The sequence below is a fragment of the Apodemus sylvaticus genome, chromosome 6 (genome assembly GCF_947179515.1).
Source record: "Apodemus sylvaticus chromosome 6, mApoSyl1.1, whole genome shotgun sequence".
NCBI classification, from domain to species: domain Eukaryota; kingdom Metazoa; phylum Chordata; class Mammalia; order Rodentia; family Muridae; genus Apodemus; species Apodemus sylvaticus.
The window spans coordinates 124,810,352-124,831,430 of NC_067477.1; the positions used below are offsets into that span (position 1 = coordinate 124,810,352).

Sequence of the window (21,079 nt, forward strand, 5' to 3'; positions counted from 1 at the left end):
GAAATATGATGCAGTTCCTACATACCAAGTACTAATCTAGGAGGCCCTGGGAGCAACAGTGCAAAAAAAAAAATAGACAAAGTCCTCATTCTCATGAAATTTACATTCTGGGGTAGGGACAGAATATAAATATGTGAGTGGTATGAGAAAACACCTCTCTCTAAGGTGAAATGGTGAGCTACACAGCTATTTAAAAAAATATCCGAGGAGCAGGAACAAGATGTGAAAGGCTTTGCAGATGAAGTAAGATCCGCATATCTGAGGACAGCAAGGTTAGGGGAGCTGGTGGAGTAATAGATAAACAGATGATGCTCCAGACACACTGAAGAGCATTAAATTTATGCCGAGTGATTGTTCTGAGCAGAGAAGGGTTGTATTCTAAATATTCTGCCAATTCACTTGGACTGTTCAAACTGTACAACATATATATATATATGTGGCAGACACATGGTGAGCAGTTAAAACCCTACTACAATGACCCAGATGAGAGACACTGCAGAGGCAGATGATGGGAAATGAATGAATTCTAGATATGCTTGTGGGTAACTCCCTTAACAGTTGCTAATCCACATGATATAAGGGAAGGGAATGATTTTAGGGGGCTGGCAAAGGATGGGTTTGAAATCAATAAATTGGTGTAAATGTGTTAACTCAGAGAGAGAGAGAGAGAGAGAGAGAGAGAGAGAAAGAGAGAGAGAGAGAGAACACAAATGAATCTCTGCTAGCCTTGAATCCACCATGTAGCTGAGAATGACTGTGAACTTTTGCTCACTCCTCCACTTCCCAGGGCTGGGATTATTACAACGGCCACCACATACACTTGTTCTATGTGGCGATAGGAATTAAACCCAGGGCTTTCTGCATGGTGGAGGCAAGTACTCTAGCAGCTGAGCTCCAGGCCAGCCCAGATGTCTTTTCAAAGCAGTTATGTAAAGTGGTGGTAGGAGTCATAGGAGTGAGTATCACTGAAAAGGAAGACTGACAACTCTCACAACAAAACACAGTGAGGGCTAAGTATTTAAAGCAGAGGATAAGACACATGTAAAGATAGAAGGGAGCCAAATACAACACATCCAGATGATTGCTGTAGGCAGTGTGAGTCATGTGCCAGCTCCAAAAAGACTTTTCCTTGGAAGGGAAACAACAAATGCCCAGTTACAGGGGGTTTAAAAGACAAAAAGAAAATTCTAGTTAAAGGTCACTAGGGTATCCGTGGCCACAACAATAGGAAAGGAACCTGGACAAAACTTGAAAGCCAACAGGACCCTAAAAGTGATTCTCGGTCTTTCAGGCGAGAATAAATCTGCACCTAGAAATAAAAGGAATTACTAGTTGACTGTCCAAGAGGCTATACTGGTGTACACCCATCATGCCCAGCATTTCACCACTCAGACAGCTAATGCAGGGAGACAGCTGAATGTTTGAGGCCAGTCTGGGATATAATGAGCCCCAGGCCAGCCAGGAATAACTAATAAAGCAGTCAGACAAAGTAAAATCAAAGCCAACAAACAAACAAAATTTTCTACCCTCCTTTCTTCCATTCCAGAAGAAAGCTAGAGGCTTGCGTCCTGGAAAAAACATGAGATAGGACATCTTTGAACAAGAAGGATCAGACACAACTGTGGACTGAGGTCGCTGTACTAAAATAGGAATTAAGTGAATGTTTACATCATGAATGTTAAAGTCTTTAGTCTCCCTATCCCAATTCCTCAGTCCCAGACAATTATCCACATTCCCTTCAGACAACAGAGTAGAAAGGCATCTTCTAGGGAACAATTAGTCTAGAGAAACATACTAAGATAAGGTCAGGACCAGCCTATTGTGACATTCAGTTTGTAAAATTCACCTTTTCCAGAAAACCTTTTATGATTCACTCTTACATTTTCCCACTAGAGGAAAGCATCTAATATTAACAAAATAAAAAAAATACACAAAACAAGTTTGAATCAAAGAGGTTGTAGAGGGGAAAGTAAAAATCTCTTATCGCAGAGGCCTTCCCAGGCACTGGAATTATAAGTGGATTATAAGTGACACCAGCACAGTGACGTTTAAATCCAGTCACATTGCACTGCCTAGACAGATATGACGCATGCAACAAGCAGATGTAAACAGGGTTTGGGCTTTACTGCTGACTAAGAGACGGATAAGCTAGAAATTCCCATAGTATGACATCCTCCACTTCCTGAGGTGAATGACTCATAACATTTAAAAAAACACAATATTTTCATCTTTCTTTATGTCAATCTTATGGTGGGGAGTGGGCAATACTCACCTTGTTGGCAGCAACTAGGACTTTATCAAGAAATCTTAACCATTCAAAGATGAACACTGGTCCCTTTGCCTTTGTGATCTGAGCCAATGCTTCTTCATTTAGCAATAAACTGTGAGCTAGCTCCATTATTGATGTTCTTAACTCCAACCTTAAGTGAACAGATTAGCTTTTTAAAAAGTAAAATACATATGTAAGCAATTTTTTATTTATGTGTAGGAATGTTTTGCCCACATGTATGTATATGGACTACATGTGTGCCTGGTGCCCACAGAGGTCAAAACAGGGTGTTGGCTTCCCCTGGAACTGGAGAAAAAGATGGTTTCGAGCCATCATGTGGGCTCTGGAAACCAAACCCAGGTCTTTATCAAAAGCAACAAGTATACTTAATCACTGAGCCATCTCTCCAGCCCTTACAGGTAAGGATTATTTAAATATTAAATACCAAGTTTCATAAATGCAACCGCTAAGATAGGGAAGGACTGTGTGGTTTCACTTCTCACTAGAGAATTAACTTCGTAAAGACAAAGATAAACAAAAAGAGACTGTTTGGCAATAAGAATGGAATGAAAGGAAAATGTAAACACTGCACAAAGACATTATCCCCGGGCTGTTGTTTGTCTATTAGAACATAGGCTATTAACTCATTCTACCTTGAGAACCGAACTTCTGAGCCTGGGCGAGGCTTCTCCTCCACCTGCTGAGAGTCATGGGCACCTTTACCTGTCCCTCGCCACCGGGACACAGAATAAAGACCCCAGGGATCTGACAAGCAGGAGCGAGCCCGACGGGGCCCGGGACAACCCCTCGCCCGGGAACGCGGTGCTCCGGGTCCGGGTGCCCCGGGCCGCTCCCAGGACCCCGACAACTGGGAGTCTGCGGGAAACCGCAAACTGGGGTCCCGGGCCGCCCTGCGAGGTCAGCCTCGCGTCGAAGGAGTCCTCGAGCTGCCAAGCCCGAGGCTGAAAACTCGAATTCCTTCCTGAAGATGTCCAGGGACACAGGGATCGCGGTGCGTGTCAGCCTGGCAGAGCGCGACACCTCCTCACCTCCTAGTCTAGTCAGGACCGACCTGCCCAGCTCCGCACAGCCAAGGGACGCGGATGCCCCGCCTCCCAAACTCCTGCCCACAGGAAGCCTGGAGACAACGCATGCGCAGGACACTGGTCATGCGCACCCACACTCCCCACGCTCTCTTAACCCCGCCCGCCCCAAGTTTCATAGCGAATCTGCTTTCAGGGCCTAGTGGGAGGTTCCTGGGTCCCGCACCAATTGCACAGAGCATGCTTAGCGCACCCTCAGCAGAACAGGGTCAGTGCTGTAAAGCTCGGGTTTGGGGCGTCAGGGCGACCTGGAGGATGACAGAGGGCCCTGCTAGTTGGCTGTGACTGCCCAGCACAGCGGCAGCTAAGCCCCATCCGTGAGTGCTTTGGTGGGTGGGTGCAGGAGGGAGGAGCGCAGGACGGAAGAGCCTGCGATGCGGAGGCACCCATAGGAGACTTAGCGCATCTCTCTGTGTGTTTAGTAGCCCTCGCTTCTTACTAGGTGTCCAATACTGAAATAAGCTAGCAGCACCTATAGCCTTCCTGTTGAGAAAATGGTTACTCCATTATTCCGGAACAGGCAAAGAGCGTCACCTTGTTCCAGTTCTTGGACACCCACCACCTCCAACCATCAACAAATGCTGTGCTTTCTCCTCCCTCAGATAGACCCAGAATCCTGGCCGCCTCGATGTGACTCTTAAGTGGTGGTTCAGGTGACCAGCATTCCTGCCTGGATAATCCATCTACTTGTGGAGTTTATTCTTATTTTTGAAGAAAGTGGATAATGGTAGTGTATATTTTCTTCATAGGAGGAGGAGGAGGAGAACAGTCACATTTTAGGACTCAATTCCTTATTCTTTTTTCTTTTTCTTTTTCTTTCTTTTTTTTTTTTTTTTTAAGATTTATTTATTATACAACGTTCTGTCTGCATGTGTGCCTACAGGCCAGAAGAGGGCACCAGATCTCATTATAGATGGTTAAGAGCCACCATATGACTGCTGGGTATTGAACTCAGTACCTCTAGAAGAGCAGACAATTCTCTTAAACTCTGAACCATCTTTCCAGCCCCCATATTCCATTTCCCAACATAACTTCCTCACCATTGGTAATTAATTTCCTTAAATCGTATTATTTAATGAAACTGCAATACCCATCTATGAATTTTCAGTGTGATTGTATATGAAAAGTATACATAAAACATGGAATAATGAAAGTCGGGTGCTCATGCTAAAACGGCTAACCAGTTTACCTGGTGTGCCATCTTGCTATTCCAGGATATTGTTTTTTGTTTTTTAAATATGACATTAAAACCAACTTTACTGCCAGGTATGGTGACACATATCTTTAGTCCCAGAACTTGGGAGTCTAAGGCAGGTGGATCATGGGATTAAGGTTGAGTCCCTGTTAACAGGGAGGGTTTCAGTACATCCAAGGCTTCAAAGAGAAACCCTGACTGAAAACAAACAACCAACCAACCAACAAACAAAATGTTGTTGCTATATTTTTCCAACCGGGTAAAAGAAATCTCAACTCAATCAGTAACAATATAAGCTATAAGCCTAGATCGGGCTGATCTCCCACTACACTAATCTATTCCCATCTCTATTATTCCATCTAACTTGCAGTTTCTCTAGGCCATGAGCTTCTCTCTGCAGCCTCTCCATTCATCCTCCATAGCTAGTCCCACAAACTCTCAGCCCCTCCTCCTCCTTCCTGCCCAATCATAGGCTCAAGCCTTTATTTGAAAAGTTAGGGTGGGGAGAAGGTTCACAAGGCAACTCCTCTTGTGCAGCACATCAGAGGAGTAGAATTAGCATCAAATTACAAGCCCAGAGGTATCCACAACTCCTCCCCCTTTCTGTCCAATTGAAAGGCTCTTTTATCTCAGACATCAATTGAGTGTAATTATTACCATTTTGTAATTTATAATATACAGGATAGACCTAACACCCAGTCCATCAATTTTTATCAATTAAATAGTACCTCTGTTGTCTATCTGAACTTAAAAGACTTAAAATTCTACACATGACTCAAGTCCTGGCTTTAAATTGTAACCCATCTGAAAACCATCCTCTCAAATCTGTATCATCTTTCTAAATGCTAAACAGCTTGAACTGACTATGAGCCTACTAGTCTTCAACCCCATCAGAAATCCAAGAATGACTAATATTACCTGAAAGTATGAGAAACACAACATATACCTTCTAAAACTTAGCCAATTTATAGAGACTGCTGATCACCTGAACAGGGCCTATACACCAAAACGTTGGAACATCAGTCTTCAGCCTTCTGGCCCAGGATCATCTGACAGACTTGGTAATGGAGAATTTTGAAGGGCTAATTACTCTATCTTGGCAGAGATTATCAGTCGACTATTTTGCATAGTGTGTCCTTTTTTTTGGACAGTATTTTTCTGTAGATGAAATGAGGCAATTCTTGCTTGGTGACTGTCTTGCCACAACTGAAGCAACTCTATTGATGCTCAATTTCCTTTTTGAATTAAAGAAAGGAGTGCTGTCAGGAGCAGACAGGTCTCCAGTCAAATGAACTTTAAAAAAGAAATGTCAATAAATGTCATGTTCTGTGTACTTCTGACACATTTGAAGACCATCTATCTACCTAAAGCATCTCTAAACTGTTAAGCATTGACTACTCTTGGCCATTAACTCAGGAACACACTTTTAATTAACCCACAACCAATTAACCCACAACCACAACTTTGCTATCTGGTCTTCTGTTGTTGTATTTTTTTTTTTTTTTTTTTTTTTTTTTTTTTTTTTGGTTCTTAGAGACAGGGTTTCTCTGTGTAGCCCTGTCCGGGAACCCACTCTGTAGACCAGGCTGGCCTAGAACTCAGAAATCCATCTGCTTCTGCCTCACAGGTACTGGGATTAAAGGCCTATGCCACCACCGCCCAGCTCCTTTTATTCTTAAAAGTGTTATATGGACACAATGCCTACATGGGAATAATAATATTAATCTCAGTTTTATATCAATAATACATTTATACCAATGAAAACCTTAAATTTGCATAAGTAAATTCTGAACCAATATAAGAGATTACAACTTCAGCTTCGTATCAGTTATAAAGACTTCTAACAATGTTAGATCTGGCTATGTAATGTTTTGCTTAAAAATACATTTGCCAACCTATCCCTATTTGTCTATTTCTTTAATTTCTATGAATAATAATTTCCATAATTTCTATATATCCCCCTTTTTCTTTTCTGCCCCCTTCCCCTTTACCTAAGAAGGAAGTATAGGAAAGAAGAAAGGTAGAAGTACCTGAGTTTAACTTCTTTAGCTCCCTCCCTGTCCAAATCTACATTTGTAAAGTACCTCTAAAATGACAACATATCTATAATTCCTAAAATAATCAGAACCATCTACCCCAACATAGGGAACTGGGATAATGATTATCTTCTGTCTGCTTCCAGCTGAATTGAGGCGAAGAATTCCCATCTGGGGGCCCAAAGGGAAATAGGAAAGTTGACTCGTCAGAGGAGACCTAGCTGCCATTATTTGCCTTCCAGTCGCTATGTTCATTGGTCAGCTGACATCTTGACCATGACATTCTGAAAGGCTGAATAGGTGAGTAGTTCTGGAAACAAGTCTCTAAAACAATCAGCTTTGAGGGAGTTGAAGTAGAGTCAAGTGTGAAGCTGGAATGGAAGGTCCCAGAATCTCAGCATCCCCAGAGTGTGAGTCTTTTTAGGGCTGTCTTTCTCTTCTTTTATCCTGTAGTATACAAAACTATTTTGTTGATTGTGTTAGTCTCCCTTTACTTCTCTGTCGCTAAGGTCTTCAGGAGGTCTCTCTTCGTCGTGTCTGATTTTTATCACCTTGGAAAGAACCCACAGCTTTTCTTTTATGTGGAAACAGGCATAGCCCCTCCCCCAGCATAATATATTTCCCACACATGGTCGTGTGTCATGAAGCCATCTTGTCTTATGTTCTTTCTATTTACACAGAAGGTCTTTCTCTGGGTGTAGTTCATCCTTATCTGACATCCTTTAATGAACATTTTTTAAAACTACAATGCTGCTTCCTCTCATCTCAGAAAAGATTATAAAGATATGTTTGCAGGTGTCTTCCAAAGGACAGTGTTTTCACAAAAGAGCCATTCTTACATGAAGCCTCCAGGAGTTCACTTCTTACTGTGTTGGAATTTTAGGCTCTAGGCCTCATTGGTAGGGGCATAATGGTTTCTAGAGAGAGGGCTTCCTCTGGTCTCTGTTTCTTACCTTAGTACCAGAGGGGTCAGCCCTGGCCAGAACCTCAGACCTGTTTTCTGCTTCCTGGATGAACATTTCTGTTCCCTCCCAGGTGCTGTGTTAATTGTCTCACACTCTAGGGTCAGTGCATCTCCGTTGCTCACTATACAATATCTCCAGTGCCCTTTATGATTTCATTTTCACCTGTGAATTATTTAGGAGAAGGTTATTAAATCCTTAAATATATGAATATTTTTGTGTTTTGTTTTAGAATATCTTTTTGTTTTGTTTTCTCTTTTCTTGTTCTGTTGAGAAGAGTTTCTTTGTGTAACAGCCCTCACTGTCCTGGATTCTCCTTGTAGACCAGGCTAGCCTCACAAGATCCACTTGCCTCTGTCTCCAGTACGACAGGATTAACATGACCAGCTTGTTTTAGAATAGCTTACAGCTGTTGGTTTCTAACTTGATTCTGATATGGTCAAAAATCATGTGGTAATTTTCCTCCCTTCAATATAAACTTAATATTTGAGACCCAAAATATTCTCCGTTTTGGTAAATACACATCATGTATTTGAAAAGAATGTGTATCCTTAACACAGTATTTTGCAAAAGCTAATGGCGATGAGGTGTTCTGTAAATTCTAAAGATAAATGATATTTCTCAGATCATTTATTCTTCACTGAAGATTTTTCTTGTTGTCCTATCAGTAGCTGAGAGAGATAAGTGTACTCTTTATACTTATGGAGTTGTCTGATATGCCCGCTGCTGTCAGTTTCAGTATGTGTAGTTCGAAGTTCTGTTATTAGATATTGCAACAGATTATTATGTAGTCTGAATAATTTGACATTTTTTGTCATTAGGAAGCCTGTCTTTTTCTATCTGGATGTAGTCTCTGTCTTAAAGTCGGTTTTATTGAAATTAAAATAGTCATCACAGTCGTCTTGTGCTTGGTGATTACATACTGTAGTTTCATTGATGCATGATTTTGAAATGTAGTGAATTTAAAAATGTGCATGTGTGCTATGTGAGTCTGTGCATGGGAGTGCAGGTGCCTGCCAAGAGCAGAAGCATCAGATCCCTCTGGAGCTGGACTTACAGGTAGTTGTGAGCCACCTGAAGTGGGTGCTGGGAACCGAACTCAGGTCCTTTAGAGCTTAGTACACAAGTCCCTTCAGTAATCCTAGATCCTGTCATTTGACAGGATTAATGATCACACCTCTACCCCTTGTCAACTTGACCCAAACACATCAAGCATATTTTTTTATCACATCTTTAGTTTGTATATGTATATAACTGTGTCAGTACCAAGGTACATGTGTGGAGGTCAGAAGACCAAGATGTGGATCTTGAAAATCAAATTCAAGGAGTCATGTTTGATAATAGACAGCTTTACCTGCTGAGCCATGTTGCTGGCCCCCAAACACATCATTCTTAATCCACAGTCCTCTACTATTTGTCTGCATAGGTTCATGCAACCTCCTAACACAAAAATATGCTCATTCCAACTTCAAAAGTGTCTGGAATCTAACAGTTCTAAAACTTCTAGGTCTCTTGTGACATTTCAGGGAATGTCCTAACTCTGAGCTTCAACATGATTAAAAACATTTTACATCCTTCAAGCATATAGATATACAAAGTAAACATTCCCAGTCCAAAGATAAGAGTGGGAACATAGCAATGATAAAACCAAGACAAGAAAAATCCAGCAGGGTAACCACCAAATACTGCATCTCCATGTCCAGCATCATCATTCCATTGGTGGAATCATCTGACTTCCAGGGGGATTAAGTGGTTTCTTCCTCCAGCTTTGCCATCTGTAGTACACATCCTCTAAATCAAGCAAGCCCTCGCTATGCCTCTAGCTTGCTTTCCTGTCTCGATCTCCATGTCTTCACCTTCATAGCTTCACACTGTGGTATTGTGGGGCCTCCTCTCAGGGAGCCTGACCCTAACACACATTGCCAATTTCAGGGTGGATTTTCCCACTTCGATTAACCTAATCAATGTAATCCTTCATAAGCATGTCTAGGCTAATCTAATCTAGATGGTTCCTCACAGGTATGCCCTCCCTTGATTCTCTAGCCTCTTGAGTGGAAACTCACAATTAGCTTACAAAAGACCAGGAGTGGGTACAAAAATGGCTTGGTGGTTAAAATACTTTCTGTGCAAATATGAGGACCGGAATTTGGACCCCCAGAAATCCATGGAAAGGTTGGATGAGTTCGGTGGCCCACCCGTAATTCCAACATCAGAAGGCAGAGGAGAGAGAAGCTTAAACCTTTTTTACCTCCAGTAGCCACCTCTGTTTATTCATTCTTCAAACCCAAGTCTCCCTCCCATAGCATTATCTTCTGCTGGAGAGACTTGCTCACACATTCTTACAGATTTACTTGATAAGTTATCTGTCCAAATTTGAAATGAGTCATGTCAAGCCATATTCAATTATATCAAATGCAGAATTGTTGTCCTCAAGGACAGAGGACAGAGGCCTAGGCAGTCACCAAGGGAAGGGAGTGTGTAGAGAGAGAAAGAAAGCTCTCAGGCAAGAGAGGAGAGACAGAGATGTCTAGATATATGGGGACTGCTTTGACATGTAAAATAGGCACTAAGCCCCTTTGTTCATGGCCATAGCCAAACAATTCTGAATGCAAAAGCTTACTTTTTCCATTAATGAAATATTAACTTAGGAATTTTTACTGGAGCTTGAGTTCTGAATTAACAAATCTTTTCTGTTAAGATACTTAAAATGGGCTAGAGAGATGGCTCTGCTCTTCCAGAGGTCCTGAGTTCAATTTCCAGAAGCCTCATGGTTGATCACAGCCATCTGGAATTGGATCTGATGCCCTCGTCTTGTGTCTCTGAAGACAGCAACAGTGTACTCTTATACATAAATAAAATAAATCTTTAAAAATACTTTTTAAAAACAGTGTTACATGGCTCACTGACTTCTTCCTTTCTCTTGGGCATCCAGGACCCTATGGGGCACTGTTTCCCGCATTATGCTCTTCTGAAGCTAGGCTCTAGTTTAGTTTGTTTTAAGACTGTTTTCATTAATCGTTTCATTAAGATGCATATAGCTATGTTTCTCTGTGAGTAATCTTACAGTTAAGCTTCTTGAATCTTTCAGTTTGTATCTATCACCAAATGCTGGACTTTTTTTTAAAAAAGCAACTTGAATTTTTTCAAATGTGTTTTTTTGTGGCTATGTGGAATCCATGTGTATACATGTGTGAATATGTCTGTAGGGCAGACACTGATGTGGTTGTCCTCCTAGCTGTTCATCTTATTTATTATTTTTAGTGTTCAGGAGGGCTGCTGCAGAGAGGACTGAGCAGTTAAGAGTACTCATTCCACAAAAAGGCTGGAGAGATGGCTCAGAGGATAAGGGCACCGACTGCTCCTCCTAAGGTCATGAGTTCAAATCCCAGCAACCACATGATGGCTCACAACCAGCTGTAATGAGATCTGATGCCCTCTTCTTAAGTGTCTGAAGATAGCTACAGTGAGCAAGCAGGGCCCGAGCTAGAAGAAAATGTGTCTGAAGACAGCCTCAGTGTACTTACAAATAATGAATAAATCTTAAACACACACACACAGCGAGAGAGAGAGAGAGAGAGAGAGAGAGAGAGAGAGAGAGAGAGAGAGAGAGTCCTTGTTGCTCTTGGCAGAGGACCTGGGTCCTAGTACCACATGGATGCTGACTGCCATCTGTAACTCCAGTTGTAGGAATCCGAAGCCCTCATCTGACTATGCACATGCTATGCATACATTGGTGTATATACACAAATGCTAACAAGGCATTTAGTCTCAAAATAAAAGTCTAGATAATTTGCTGGCATTTCTATGGGCAGTGGTCATTTACCACCTGGTGAGGATGCTAGAGCCCAACCCTCAGGAGGTGGTTCTTTCCTTTTTCTTTATGTGTACTAGGAATCAAGCTCAGGTAATCAGGCCCCACTGCCTGAACTCAGGGTACTGAGTAAACTAGATGAATGTGTGAGGCGGCTTTGTATTTTCTTAGTAATTTTTTCTTTTTCTTTTTGTTTGTTTCCTTGCTTTGTGTTCCAGAGAGGGTTTCTCTATGTAGCCCTGGAACTTACTCTGTAGACCAGGCTGCCCTGGAACTCAGAGATCTGCCTGTCACTGCTTTTCTTTTATGTGTGTGTGTGTTAGATATTTGCTTTATTTACATTTCAAATGGTATCCCCTTTCCTCATTACCCCTCTGAAAACCACCATTCTATCCCTCCTCCACCTGCTCACCCCCCATATTTCCTGACTTGCATTCCCCTATTCTGGAGAATTGAGTCTTCACAGGACCACTGGCCTCTCCTCTTATTGAAGTCTGAAATGGTCATTGTCTGCTATGTATGTAGCTGGTGCCAAGGGTCCCTCCGTGTGTACTGTTTGGTTGGGAGTTTAGTCCCTGGGAGATCTGGGGGTACTGGTTGGTACAAATATTGTTTCTCCTGCTGGACTGCAAAGCTCTTGAGCTCCTTGGGTCCTTTCTCTAGCTGCTCCATTGGTGGACCCTGTGCTCATTCTATTGGTTGGCTGTGAACCATGGATATTTTGATCCACTTTCCAATAAGGATCAAAAAATACACATTTTGGTCTTCCTTCTTCTTGAGGGTCATGTGGTCTCTGGTTGTTTCTTGGGTATTCCTAGCTTTTGGACTAATAATCACTTATCAGTGAGTGCATACCATATGTATTCTTTTGTGACTGGGTTACTTCACTCAGGATGACATTTTCTAGCTCCATCCATTTGGCTAAGAATTTCATTTATTCGTTGATTTTAGTAGCTGAGTAGTACTCCATTGTATAAGTGTACCACATTTTCTGTATCTTCTACTCTGTTGAAGGACATCTGGGTACTTTCCAACTTCTGGCTATTATAAAGAAGGCTGCTATGAACATAGTGAAGCATGTGTCCTTATTACATGTTAGAGCATCTTCTGGGTATATGCCCAGGAGTGGTATAGCTGGGTCCTTACATAGTACTATGTCCAATTTTCTGAGGAACCACCAAACTAATTTCCAGAGTGGTTTTACCAACTTGCAATCTCACCAGCAATTGAGGAATGTTCCTCTTTCTCCACATCCTCTCCAGCATTTGCTGTCCCCTGAGTTTTTAATCCTGACCATTCTGTCTGGCGTGAGGTGGAATCTCTGGGTTGTTTTGATTTGCATTTCCCTGATGATTAAGGATGTTGAACATTTCTTTAGGTGTTTCTCACCCATTCAGTATTCCTTAGTTGGGAATTCTTCGTTTATCTATGAATGCCATTTATAATAGGGTTATTTGGTTCTCTGGAGTCTAACTTCTTGAGTTCTTTGTATGCCAGGAGCCATCTTTACTTAGATCTCAATGCGAAACCAGGAGCTATCTCCACCTAGATCTCGATACCAGGAGATCTCGATACCAGGATTCCTTCTCACTTAGATCTCGATGCCAGGAGTCATTCTTACTTAGATCTCAAAATGTTCTTCTTTTGAAGCTTACCTGTGGATAGGTTACTATAGCAACTCCTTTCCACTTCACCTCCTCATGACCCCCTTTTTCATCATGCCAAAATTCTAGCAGCAATAACTAGCTTTCCCCAGAAACTCTTGATAAACTGTTTCTTAGAAATGATGCCAACCCCCTGAGATTGTTCCCCCTTTAACCCTCCCAAACCTTGTGAGCTTCCCTTTATATTAACTTTTGTAAAAAAATAAAATTTGACAGCTTGATCAGAATACAGATGTACAGACGTGCATCTCTCCTGTCTCATGTGTCTCGCCTTTCCCTTGGTAGTTCCGGGGACCCTGTTGACTGGCCTGCAGGTCCGGCACTCTGGCACCCAACATAGTGCCCCCATGGATCCATCAACGGGGAAGGAGGCCGTAGGGAAAAAAAAAAGGAAGAGCTCTTCATGTGCAGCTCCTGGAGCGGATTAATTCAAGGCATGTTTGACCCGCCAGTGCTAGGCCAGAGGAAAATCTCCATGGCAACAATGTCTCAGAAGGTGAAACCCCATGGGACAAGAATTTATCCAGCCTTTTTTAAGGCTCAAGGGATCTCTCAAGATGCGAGGGCTGGGTTAATAAAAAGAGATCTTAGGTACTTCTTGAGAAGTACTTAGGGTCTTAAGTATTATGTCAGACAAATTTGTCCCTGGTTCCCAGAGGAAGGAACCATAGATAAGAAAACATGGCTAGAGTAAGTAATTGTTTTAGAGATTACTCTGCAACTTTTTATCAGGGATGGGAGGGTGGGGGGTCGGGTTGGGGGGAGGGGGGCAGGGGAAAGTTCTGGTTACTGCCTTTAACTACTGGTCTCTGATTAATTAATGACATTATTCAGAATTCCTCCGGCTTCCAGGATCTAGTTCTCTGAAAAAGTGCTCATCCATACACTGTCTCTGTGCTCTCTTATCCCTCCCACCTCTGACAGATATGGAGGAGGGACATTTAAAACAGTCTCTGTGTATGTCTGCTCTTTTACCTTATTTCTCAAAAAGACCAATGTCTATCCTTGTCTATAAACTCTGAAATCTAGTCATAATTCAGGTGATGACACTCTATCTCCCAGGGAGGAAGCCAGCTTGGAGGAGAAAGCTGCCAGCAGAAGAGCCACTGAAAAAATTTCTTCTCTCTGCCAAATGATAGCTGCAAGGAGCAAGTAGCTCTCTTAAAGGACCTAGGAGAGTTAGAAGGACAAATGGTCACTCTAACTTCAGGATTTATTTCAAAGACAAATACCCAGAAAAAGCCAGAGCCAAAACAAGCCCCTTGACTTTAAAGTTTTAGAAAAATTAAAGTCTGCAGTCACAGCCTATGGGCAGACTGCTCCCTTCACTTTGGCACTGGATCAGTTCTCAAATATCCTGAGGATAGTCATTTATTTAAAGAACTTATCTTTTTTTTTAACTCAAATTATATTTGCATAAACAAGTATAAAAATTAAGAATTAGCAGTATCAAAATGAAGGAACAATTTTGAGTAATTTTAATCCATGGTGTGTGTGTGTGTGTGTGTGTGTGTGTGTGTGTGTGCGTGTGTCTGTGTGTGTATGTATTTCTAAAGGCTTCATTTTTAACATTTTAAAAACAGCAGCTATAAGCCAGGCAGTAGTGGTGCAAGCCTGTAATCCCAGCACTCTGGGAGGCAGAGGCAGGTGGATTTCTGAGTTCGAGGCCAGCCTGCTCTACAGAGTGAGTTCCAGGACAGCCAGGGCTATACAGAGAAACCCTGTCTCGAAAAAAAAAATCACAAAAAACAAAGAAAAAATATATAGCAGCTACAATACCCAATTTAATTATCTGTGCTGTAGTAAGGGGATTCCCACAGTATATGTAGTCCTTATAGGATGTATGTATAGAAATATAAAAGCAAATTGCAACAAATTATCTTTTGTATACCCATTATTGATTTTGACTAAAAAGGCTTGCCATGTAATAGATTAACCATCAATAATAATCAGTTTGATTGCTGTTTAAAACAAGGAACAAACATTGTATCAGGCTCTTAAAACATTTTTTAGATGATCTATTTGTTCCTGATTTAATTTTGGCATTTGGTATCTGTCTAGGAAATTGTTCATTTCTTCCAGATTCTCCAGTTGTGTTGAGTATAGGCTTTTGTAGTAAGATCTGATGATTTTTTGAATTTCCCCAGTTTCTGTTGTTATATCCCCCTTTTCATTTCTAATTTTGTTAATTTGGATACTTTCTCTGTGCCCTTTGCTCAGTCTGGCTAAGGGTTTATCTATCTTGTTGATTTTCTCAAAGAACCAGCTCCTGGATTCATTGAATCTTTGTATGTTTCTCTTTGTTTCCACTTGATTGATTTCAGCCCTGAGCTTGATGATTTCCTGTCTTCTACTCCTCCTGGGTGAATTAGCTTCTTTTAGTTCCAGAGCTTTCATGTGTGTCATTAAGCTGCTAGTGTATAGTCTCTACAGTTTCTATTTGGAGGCACTCAGGGCTATGAGTTTTCCTCTTAGCACTCCTTTCATTGTGTCCCAAAGATTTGGGTATGTTGTGCCTTCATTTTCATTAAATTCTAAAAAGTCTCTGATTTCTTTCTTTATTTCTTCTTTGGCCAAGGTGTCATTGAGTAGAGTATTGTTCAGCCTCTATATGGTTGATTTTGGAGGAGGTACCATGAGGTGCTGAGAAAAGGGTATATTCTTTTGCTTTAGGGTAAAATGTTCTATAAATATCAATCAAATCCAATTGGTCCAAAGCATCAATTAGTTTTACTGTGTCCCTGTTTAGTTTCTGTTTTCCTGATTGGTCCATTGAGGATAGTGGAATGTTGAAGTCACACACAATTATTGTGTTAGGTGCAATGTGTGCTTTGAGCTTTAGTAAAGTTTCTTTTACGAATGAATTGCATTTGACATGTAGATGTTCAGCATTGAGAGTTCTTCTTGGTGGATTTTTCCTTTGACCAGCAAGAAGTGTCCTTCTGTGTCTCTTTTGATGACTTTAGGTTGAAAGTCATTTCTATCTGATATTAGAATGGCTACTCTGGCTTGTTTCCTGAGACCATTGGCTTGTAAAATTGTCTTCTAGCCTTTTACTCTAAGGTAGTTTTTATATTTGACACTGAGGTGTGTTTCCTTTATGCAGCAAAATGTAGGGTCCTGTTTCCTTATCCATTCTGTTAGTCTGTGTCTTTTTATTGGGGAATCGAGTCCATTGGTGTTAAGAGATATTAAGGAATAGTGAGTATTACTTCCTGTCATTTTTGATGTTATTTTTATATTTGAGTGGTTATCTTCTTTTGGGTTTGATGAAAGAAGGTTATTATCTTGCTTTTTCCAGGGTGTAGTTTCCCTCCTTGTATTGGAGTTTTCCTCTTATTATTCTTTGTAGGGCTGGGTTTGGGGAAAGATATTGTGTAAATTTGGGTTTGTCATGGAATATCTTGGTTTCTCCATCTATGGTGATTGAGAGTTTTGCTGGGTATAGTAATCTTGGCTGACATTTGTGTTGTCTTAGAGTCTGCATGAGATCTGCCCTGGATCTTCTAGCTTTCATGGTCTCTGGTGAGATGTCTGGTGTGATTCTGATAGGTCTTCCTTTATATGTTACTTGACTTTTTCTCTTACTGCCCTTAATATTCTTTCTTTGTTTAGTACATTTAGGGTTTTGATTATTATGTGACGGGAAGTATTTCTGCTCAGGTCCAGTCTGTTTTGAGTTCTGTAGGCTTCTTGTATATTATTCATGGGCATCTCTCTCTTTAGGTTAGGGAAGTTTTCTTCCATAATTTTGTTGAAGATATTTGCTGGCCTTTTCAGTTAAAAAAATTTTTTGATACCTTTATGTTTTTATCTTACAACATTTTACCAACACACCAATATCTTTATTGAAGGAAGTAAAAACCTTATTTGGAGATGAAAAAAGCTGATTTTATGTTAATGTTCTCCTTGCCAAGGAAGTGCAGTGAACACGTTATAAACCGTTTGACAAATGCTTACAGTAGCTTTCTCTGAGTTATGTCTCTTATCATTTATTTTGAAAACATCAGAGCTTAAATCCTTTTGTGGGAAGCTTAAAGCAATGTCTTAGCCAATTAATTTATCTTACCAACTTTTGAAAATCACTTACTTAAAAAATTTTAAAAGCCCATAGTTAAGAGCAAAGGCCTGTAATTAAATTCTATGAACAATATACTCTGAAAAATCTAAGATCCTAGCTTCTTGTATTGAAGCAGAGACAAAACATTTTTTCTCACCTAAGTTAAGGCTATTTAGCCATTCCTTGAGGGAAAAATCTTAATGAAATTGCTTTGTTGTTTCTTTTAAAGTTAGCTCATGCTCTTTTAAAGTTAGAAACAATTGCTTTTACCACCATACCAATAATCTTGTGAAAAAATCGCAACAGGCCCATTCTGCCAACAGCTGCTTTTAACCTTATCACTCTTAAAATCATCCCAATTACAAACATGCTAAAAATCGTGAGCCTCCAACCAGACTGCAAACTGCAGCCAATGGCACACTGGCAATCCTTATTGTAACTCTTAATTTTCTCTTGTAATATTAGATCATAACTATAACTTTGGAGAGTAAAACCCGATTTTAATTAATCTATTTTCTTTAAAATCAATGGCAATTGCATTACTTCCACACCACAAAGTCTGTCTCCCAGTTCCCATGTTTGAATGCATGACAGTGTAACTTATTAAAGAGACATTATCTTAAATCCTATTCCCTACAAGTCCAATTTCTAGGATAAGATTCCTACAAAATGCCATGCCTATTTAGGGCCATCTTAGAGGCCTGTGTTTTCCCTGGGTTGTATCATGCCACGTGTTCAAGATGGCTCCAACCCTGAGCTACCAGCTCTAAGCTCACCTCTTGTTACCAACCTTAATCTTTTAAATCATGTAGAATAATTTATAAGCCAATATTCTATAGTCAAGACATGCAAAACGTACTTATACTTTTAAGAACAATTATAAACAAGAATGAAGATTGAGTTGCATTATGCCTCGTGTTGCTGTTTAAGATGGCTCCAACCCTGAGTTACCAGTTTATACTAATCTTTTATTACCAACATTATACCTTTTAAATCATAACCAATAACTTTTAACTCTATAGTCAAGATATGTAAAACTTTATACCATTAAGACCAATAGAAGCAAGAATAAAGCGATTAAATGAATCTCATAACTTAAACCAAACAAATTTTCCCTAAATCTTGAGGCTGCTGGCTCTTTAAGAAGCAGCCTTTTTTTCTCCAGCCTTGTTTGAATCCCGTTTTATTGTTGGGCTGCTTTAAATCAGCCTCTGCTGTACAAACTGTGGCCAGATCGAGAGATAGACTGCCAGCAGATGAAATCTTCACCAGTTTTTCTTATTAACATGAAACAGATCAACAATCATTCAATCAATGAAACAAAGAGGACACAAACGTAAATGAAGACATGGTGTACACCAGAGACCAAAAAACTCTACATAGAAAGGGGAGTGTGCTTGTTGGGGAATTCAATCCATGTTCCTTCTCTCTTTCTCTTTCATATTTCTAAAATATGGGGTTTTTTTTTGTATTTTACTCTTTTTATTTTGTTTTATTTTATTTTTGCACTATTCCTCTTCCCTGATACAGTTCTTAGACTGTGAAACCACGTGCCTAATTGAATTAATTCCCTGTTCCATTTTGCTGTCACACCCTAGCTGATCCAGTCTAGCCTGTATCTCTTTTGCACACCTGCAACAACAGCCTTGAAAAAATGACATTCTTAGCCATAAAATTAATACTCTGTTGCTTACCGTGCTGGATACATAACATTTTTCTTTTTCCTTTTCCATGGAGCACCACCCAAGACAGCTTCCCTCATTCAGCCTCTGCCTTTCTGGGTTCCATCCATTGGCACCACTCTTTAGCAGCCTGCAGCTACATGGTAACAGCCTGGGTTCTCTGGAAGAAGAGATGGGGATTGAAAATCAGGGTGGCAAGGGAAGCACATGGACACAAAATCATAAATGTTGACATGATTTCTTGCTCAAAGCTCGACCTTTAATGAGTCTCTCCAGAGATAAATAGGCAGGCCAAGACCCTTCCCCAAAAGCTGGAAACTGGTTCTGCTTGTTCTGCAGGAAGCTGGCATCAGGTGACTGGGCTGCTATTCTTTGAGAACAATGGGCCAGATATTCAAGGGCTGCGGGAGGTCACAACTTCTATTTCTTTAGGGTTATGAGATCATTTAGATGGTCTATAAACCTGATTTAACTTTGGTATTTGGTATGTTTCTAGAAAATTGTCCATTTCATCCAGATTTTCCAGTTGTGTGGAGTATAGGCTTTTTTAGTAGAATCTGATGATTTTTTAAAATTTCCTCATTTTCTGTTGTTATTTCTCCCTTTTCATTTCTGATTTTGTTAATTTGGATACCTTCTCTGTGCCCTCTGGCTAGTCTGGCTAAAGGTTTATCTATCTTGTTGATGTTCTCAAAGAACCAGCTTCTGGTTTTGTTGATTCGTTGTATAGTTCTTTTTGTTTCAACTTGGTTGATTTTAGCCCTGAGTTTGATATTTTCCTGCCTTCTACTCCTCTTGGATGTATTAATTTCTCTCTGTTTTAAAGCATTCAGGTGTGCTGTTAAGCTGCTAGTGTATGCTCTCTCCAGCTTCTTTTTGGAGGCACTCAGAGCAATGAGTTTTCCTCTTAGCACTGCTTCCATTGTGTCCCATAAGTGTTGGTATGTTATGCCTTCATTTTCATTAAATTCTAAAAAGTCACCCACAGTTTTGTGTGGGGTGCGATGTGTGCTTTAAGCTTCAGTAAACTTTCCTTTTGGAATGCCGGTGCCCTTGTATTTGGAGAATAGATGTTCAGAATGGAGAGGTCTTCTTGGTAGATTTTTCCTTTGATGAGTATAAAGTGTCCTTCCGTGTCGTTTTTGATGACTTTTGGTTAAAAGTCTGTTTTCTTGGATATCAGCATGGCTACTCCAGCTTGTTTCCTGAAACCATTTCTTTGGAAAATTTGTCTCCAGCCTTTTACTCTGAGGTAGTGTTTGTCTTTGACACTGAGATGTGTTTCCTGTATCCAGTAAAATGCTGGGTCTTGTTTATGTATCCACTCTGTTAGTGTATGCCTTTTCATTGGGGAATTGAGTCCATTGATGTTAAGAGATATTAAGGAATAGTGATTGCTGCTTCCTGCAATTTTTGATGTAATTTTTATGCTTGTGTGGTTATCTTCTTTTGGGTTTGTTAAAAGAAGATTAATTTGTTGCTTTTTCTAGTGTGTAGTTTCCCTCCTTTTGTTGGTGTTTTCCATTCATTATCCTTTGAAGGGCTGGATTTGTGGAAAGATATTGTGTAAATTTGTTTTATGTCACGGAATACCTTGGTTTCTCCATCTATGGTAATTGACAGATTTTCTGGAAATAGCAGTCTGGGTTGGCATTTGTGTTCCCATAGGGTCTGTATGTCATCTGTCCAGGCTCTTGTGGCTTTCATAGTCTCTGGTTTGAAATCTGCTCTGCCTCTCCTGTGTTCCCTGTGCTCCTGGCTGGTCCTACCTGCTCAGTTGCTAGAGTGAAGATGGCGCCCTCACCTCCAAAGCTGGGAGTCAAATCACACCCTGCAGTGCAGTTCTCCCTGGCAGGATTGGCTCACAGATGGCTGTGGTGCTGCCCAGCTTCTGGGTGCAGGTTTAGCCTGGATGGACCCTGTCCCAGCTGCTCTGCCACTCCTGTGTTCCCTGCACTCTGTACCCACCTGCTCAGTCACTGGAGAGAAGATGGCCTGCCTCTGCTTTCCAAGTGCTGGAATGAAAGATGAGCACCACCACTTCCTGGCTCAATAATTTTTCTCAAAGAATAGTGGGATTTTGAAATCTGAGTCCACCGCCCAGAGGACAAGGGGGATGAAGTAAGGATTGTGGGAAAGGGTGGCCTAGGGGAGAGCAGTGAGCAGAACATAAAGTTAATAAGTTAAAAAAAAAAGAAAGGAAAAAATCAGAACGCAGCTATTAGGGGTTGGTTTTATACACTGTGTATATGGATTCTGATTTCTTTTTTTTTTATTCGATATAATTTATTTACATT

At 40.7% G+C, this 21,079-nt stretch overlaps 1 protein-coding gene and 1 long non-coding RNA gene across 3 annotated transcripts in view; one reads left to right on the forward strand and one right to left on the reverse strand.

The window, feature by feature from the left end:
- The window catches only part of LOC127687990 (HEAT repeat-containing protein 5B-like), a 165,640-nt gene extending 162,287 nt beyond the window's left edge, over nt 1-3,353 (reverse strand). The window contains 2 exon segments of the mRNA XM_052186752.1: nt 2,273-2,420; nt 2,923-3,353. Of these exon segments, the coding sequence (XP_052042712.1) occupies nt 2,273-2,398 (126 nt within the window). The 5' untranslated portion in view covers nt 2,399-2,420; nt 2,923-3,353.
- Nucleotides 3,354-3,565: 212 nt separating this feature from the next.
- Nucleotides 3,566-13,657, forward strand: LOC127687612 (uncharacterized). Of its 2 annotated transcripts, none has more exons than XR_007978427.1 (3): nt 3,566-3,689; nt 6,750-6,903; nt 13,326-13,657. It is a non-coding gene; the product is annotated as an uncharacterized LOC127687612 (long non-coding RNA). The 2 variants fall into 2 exon arrangements; XR_007978428.1 differs by lacking the exon at nt 13,326-13,657 and adding an exon at nt 10,264-10,290.
- The last annotated feature ends 7,422 nt before the right edge of the window (nt 13,658-21,079 follow it).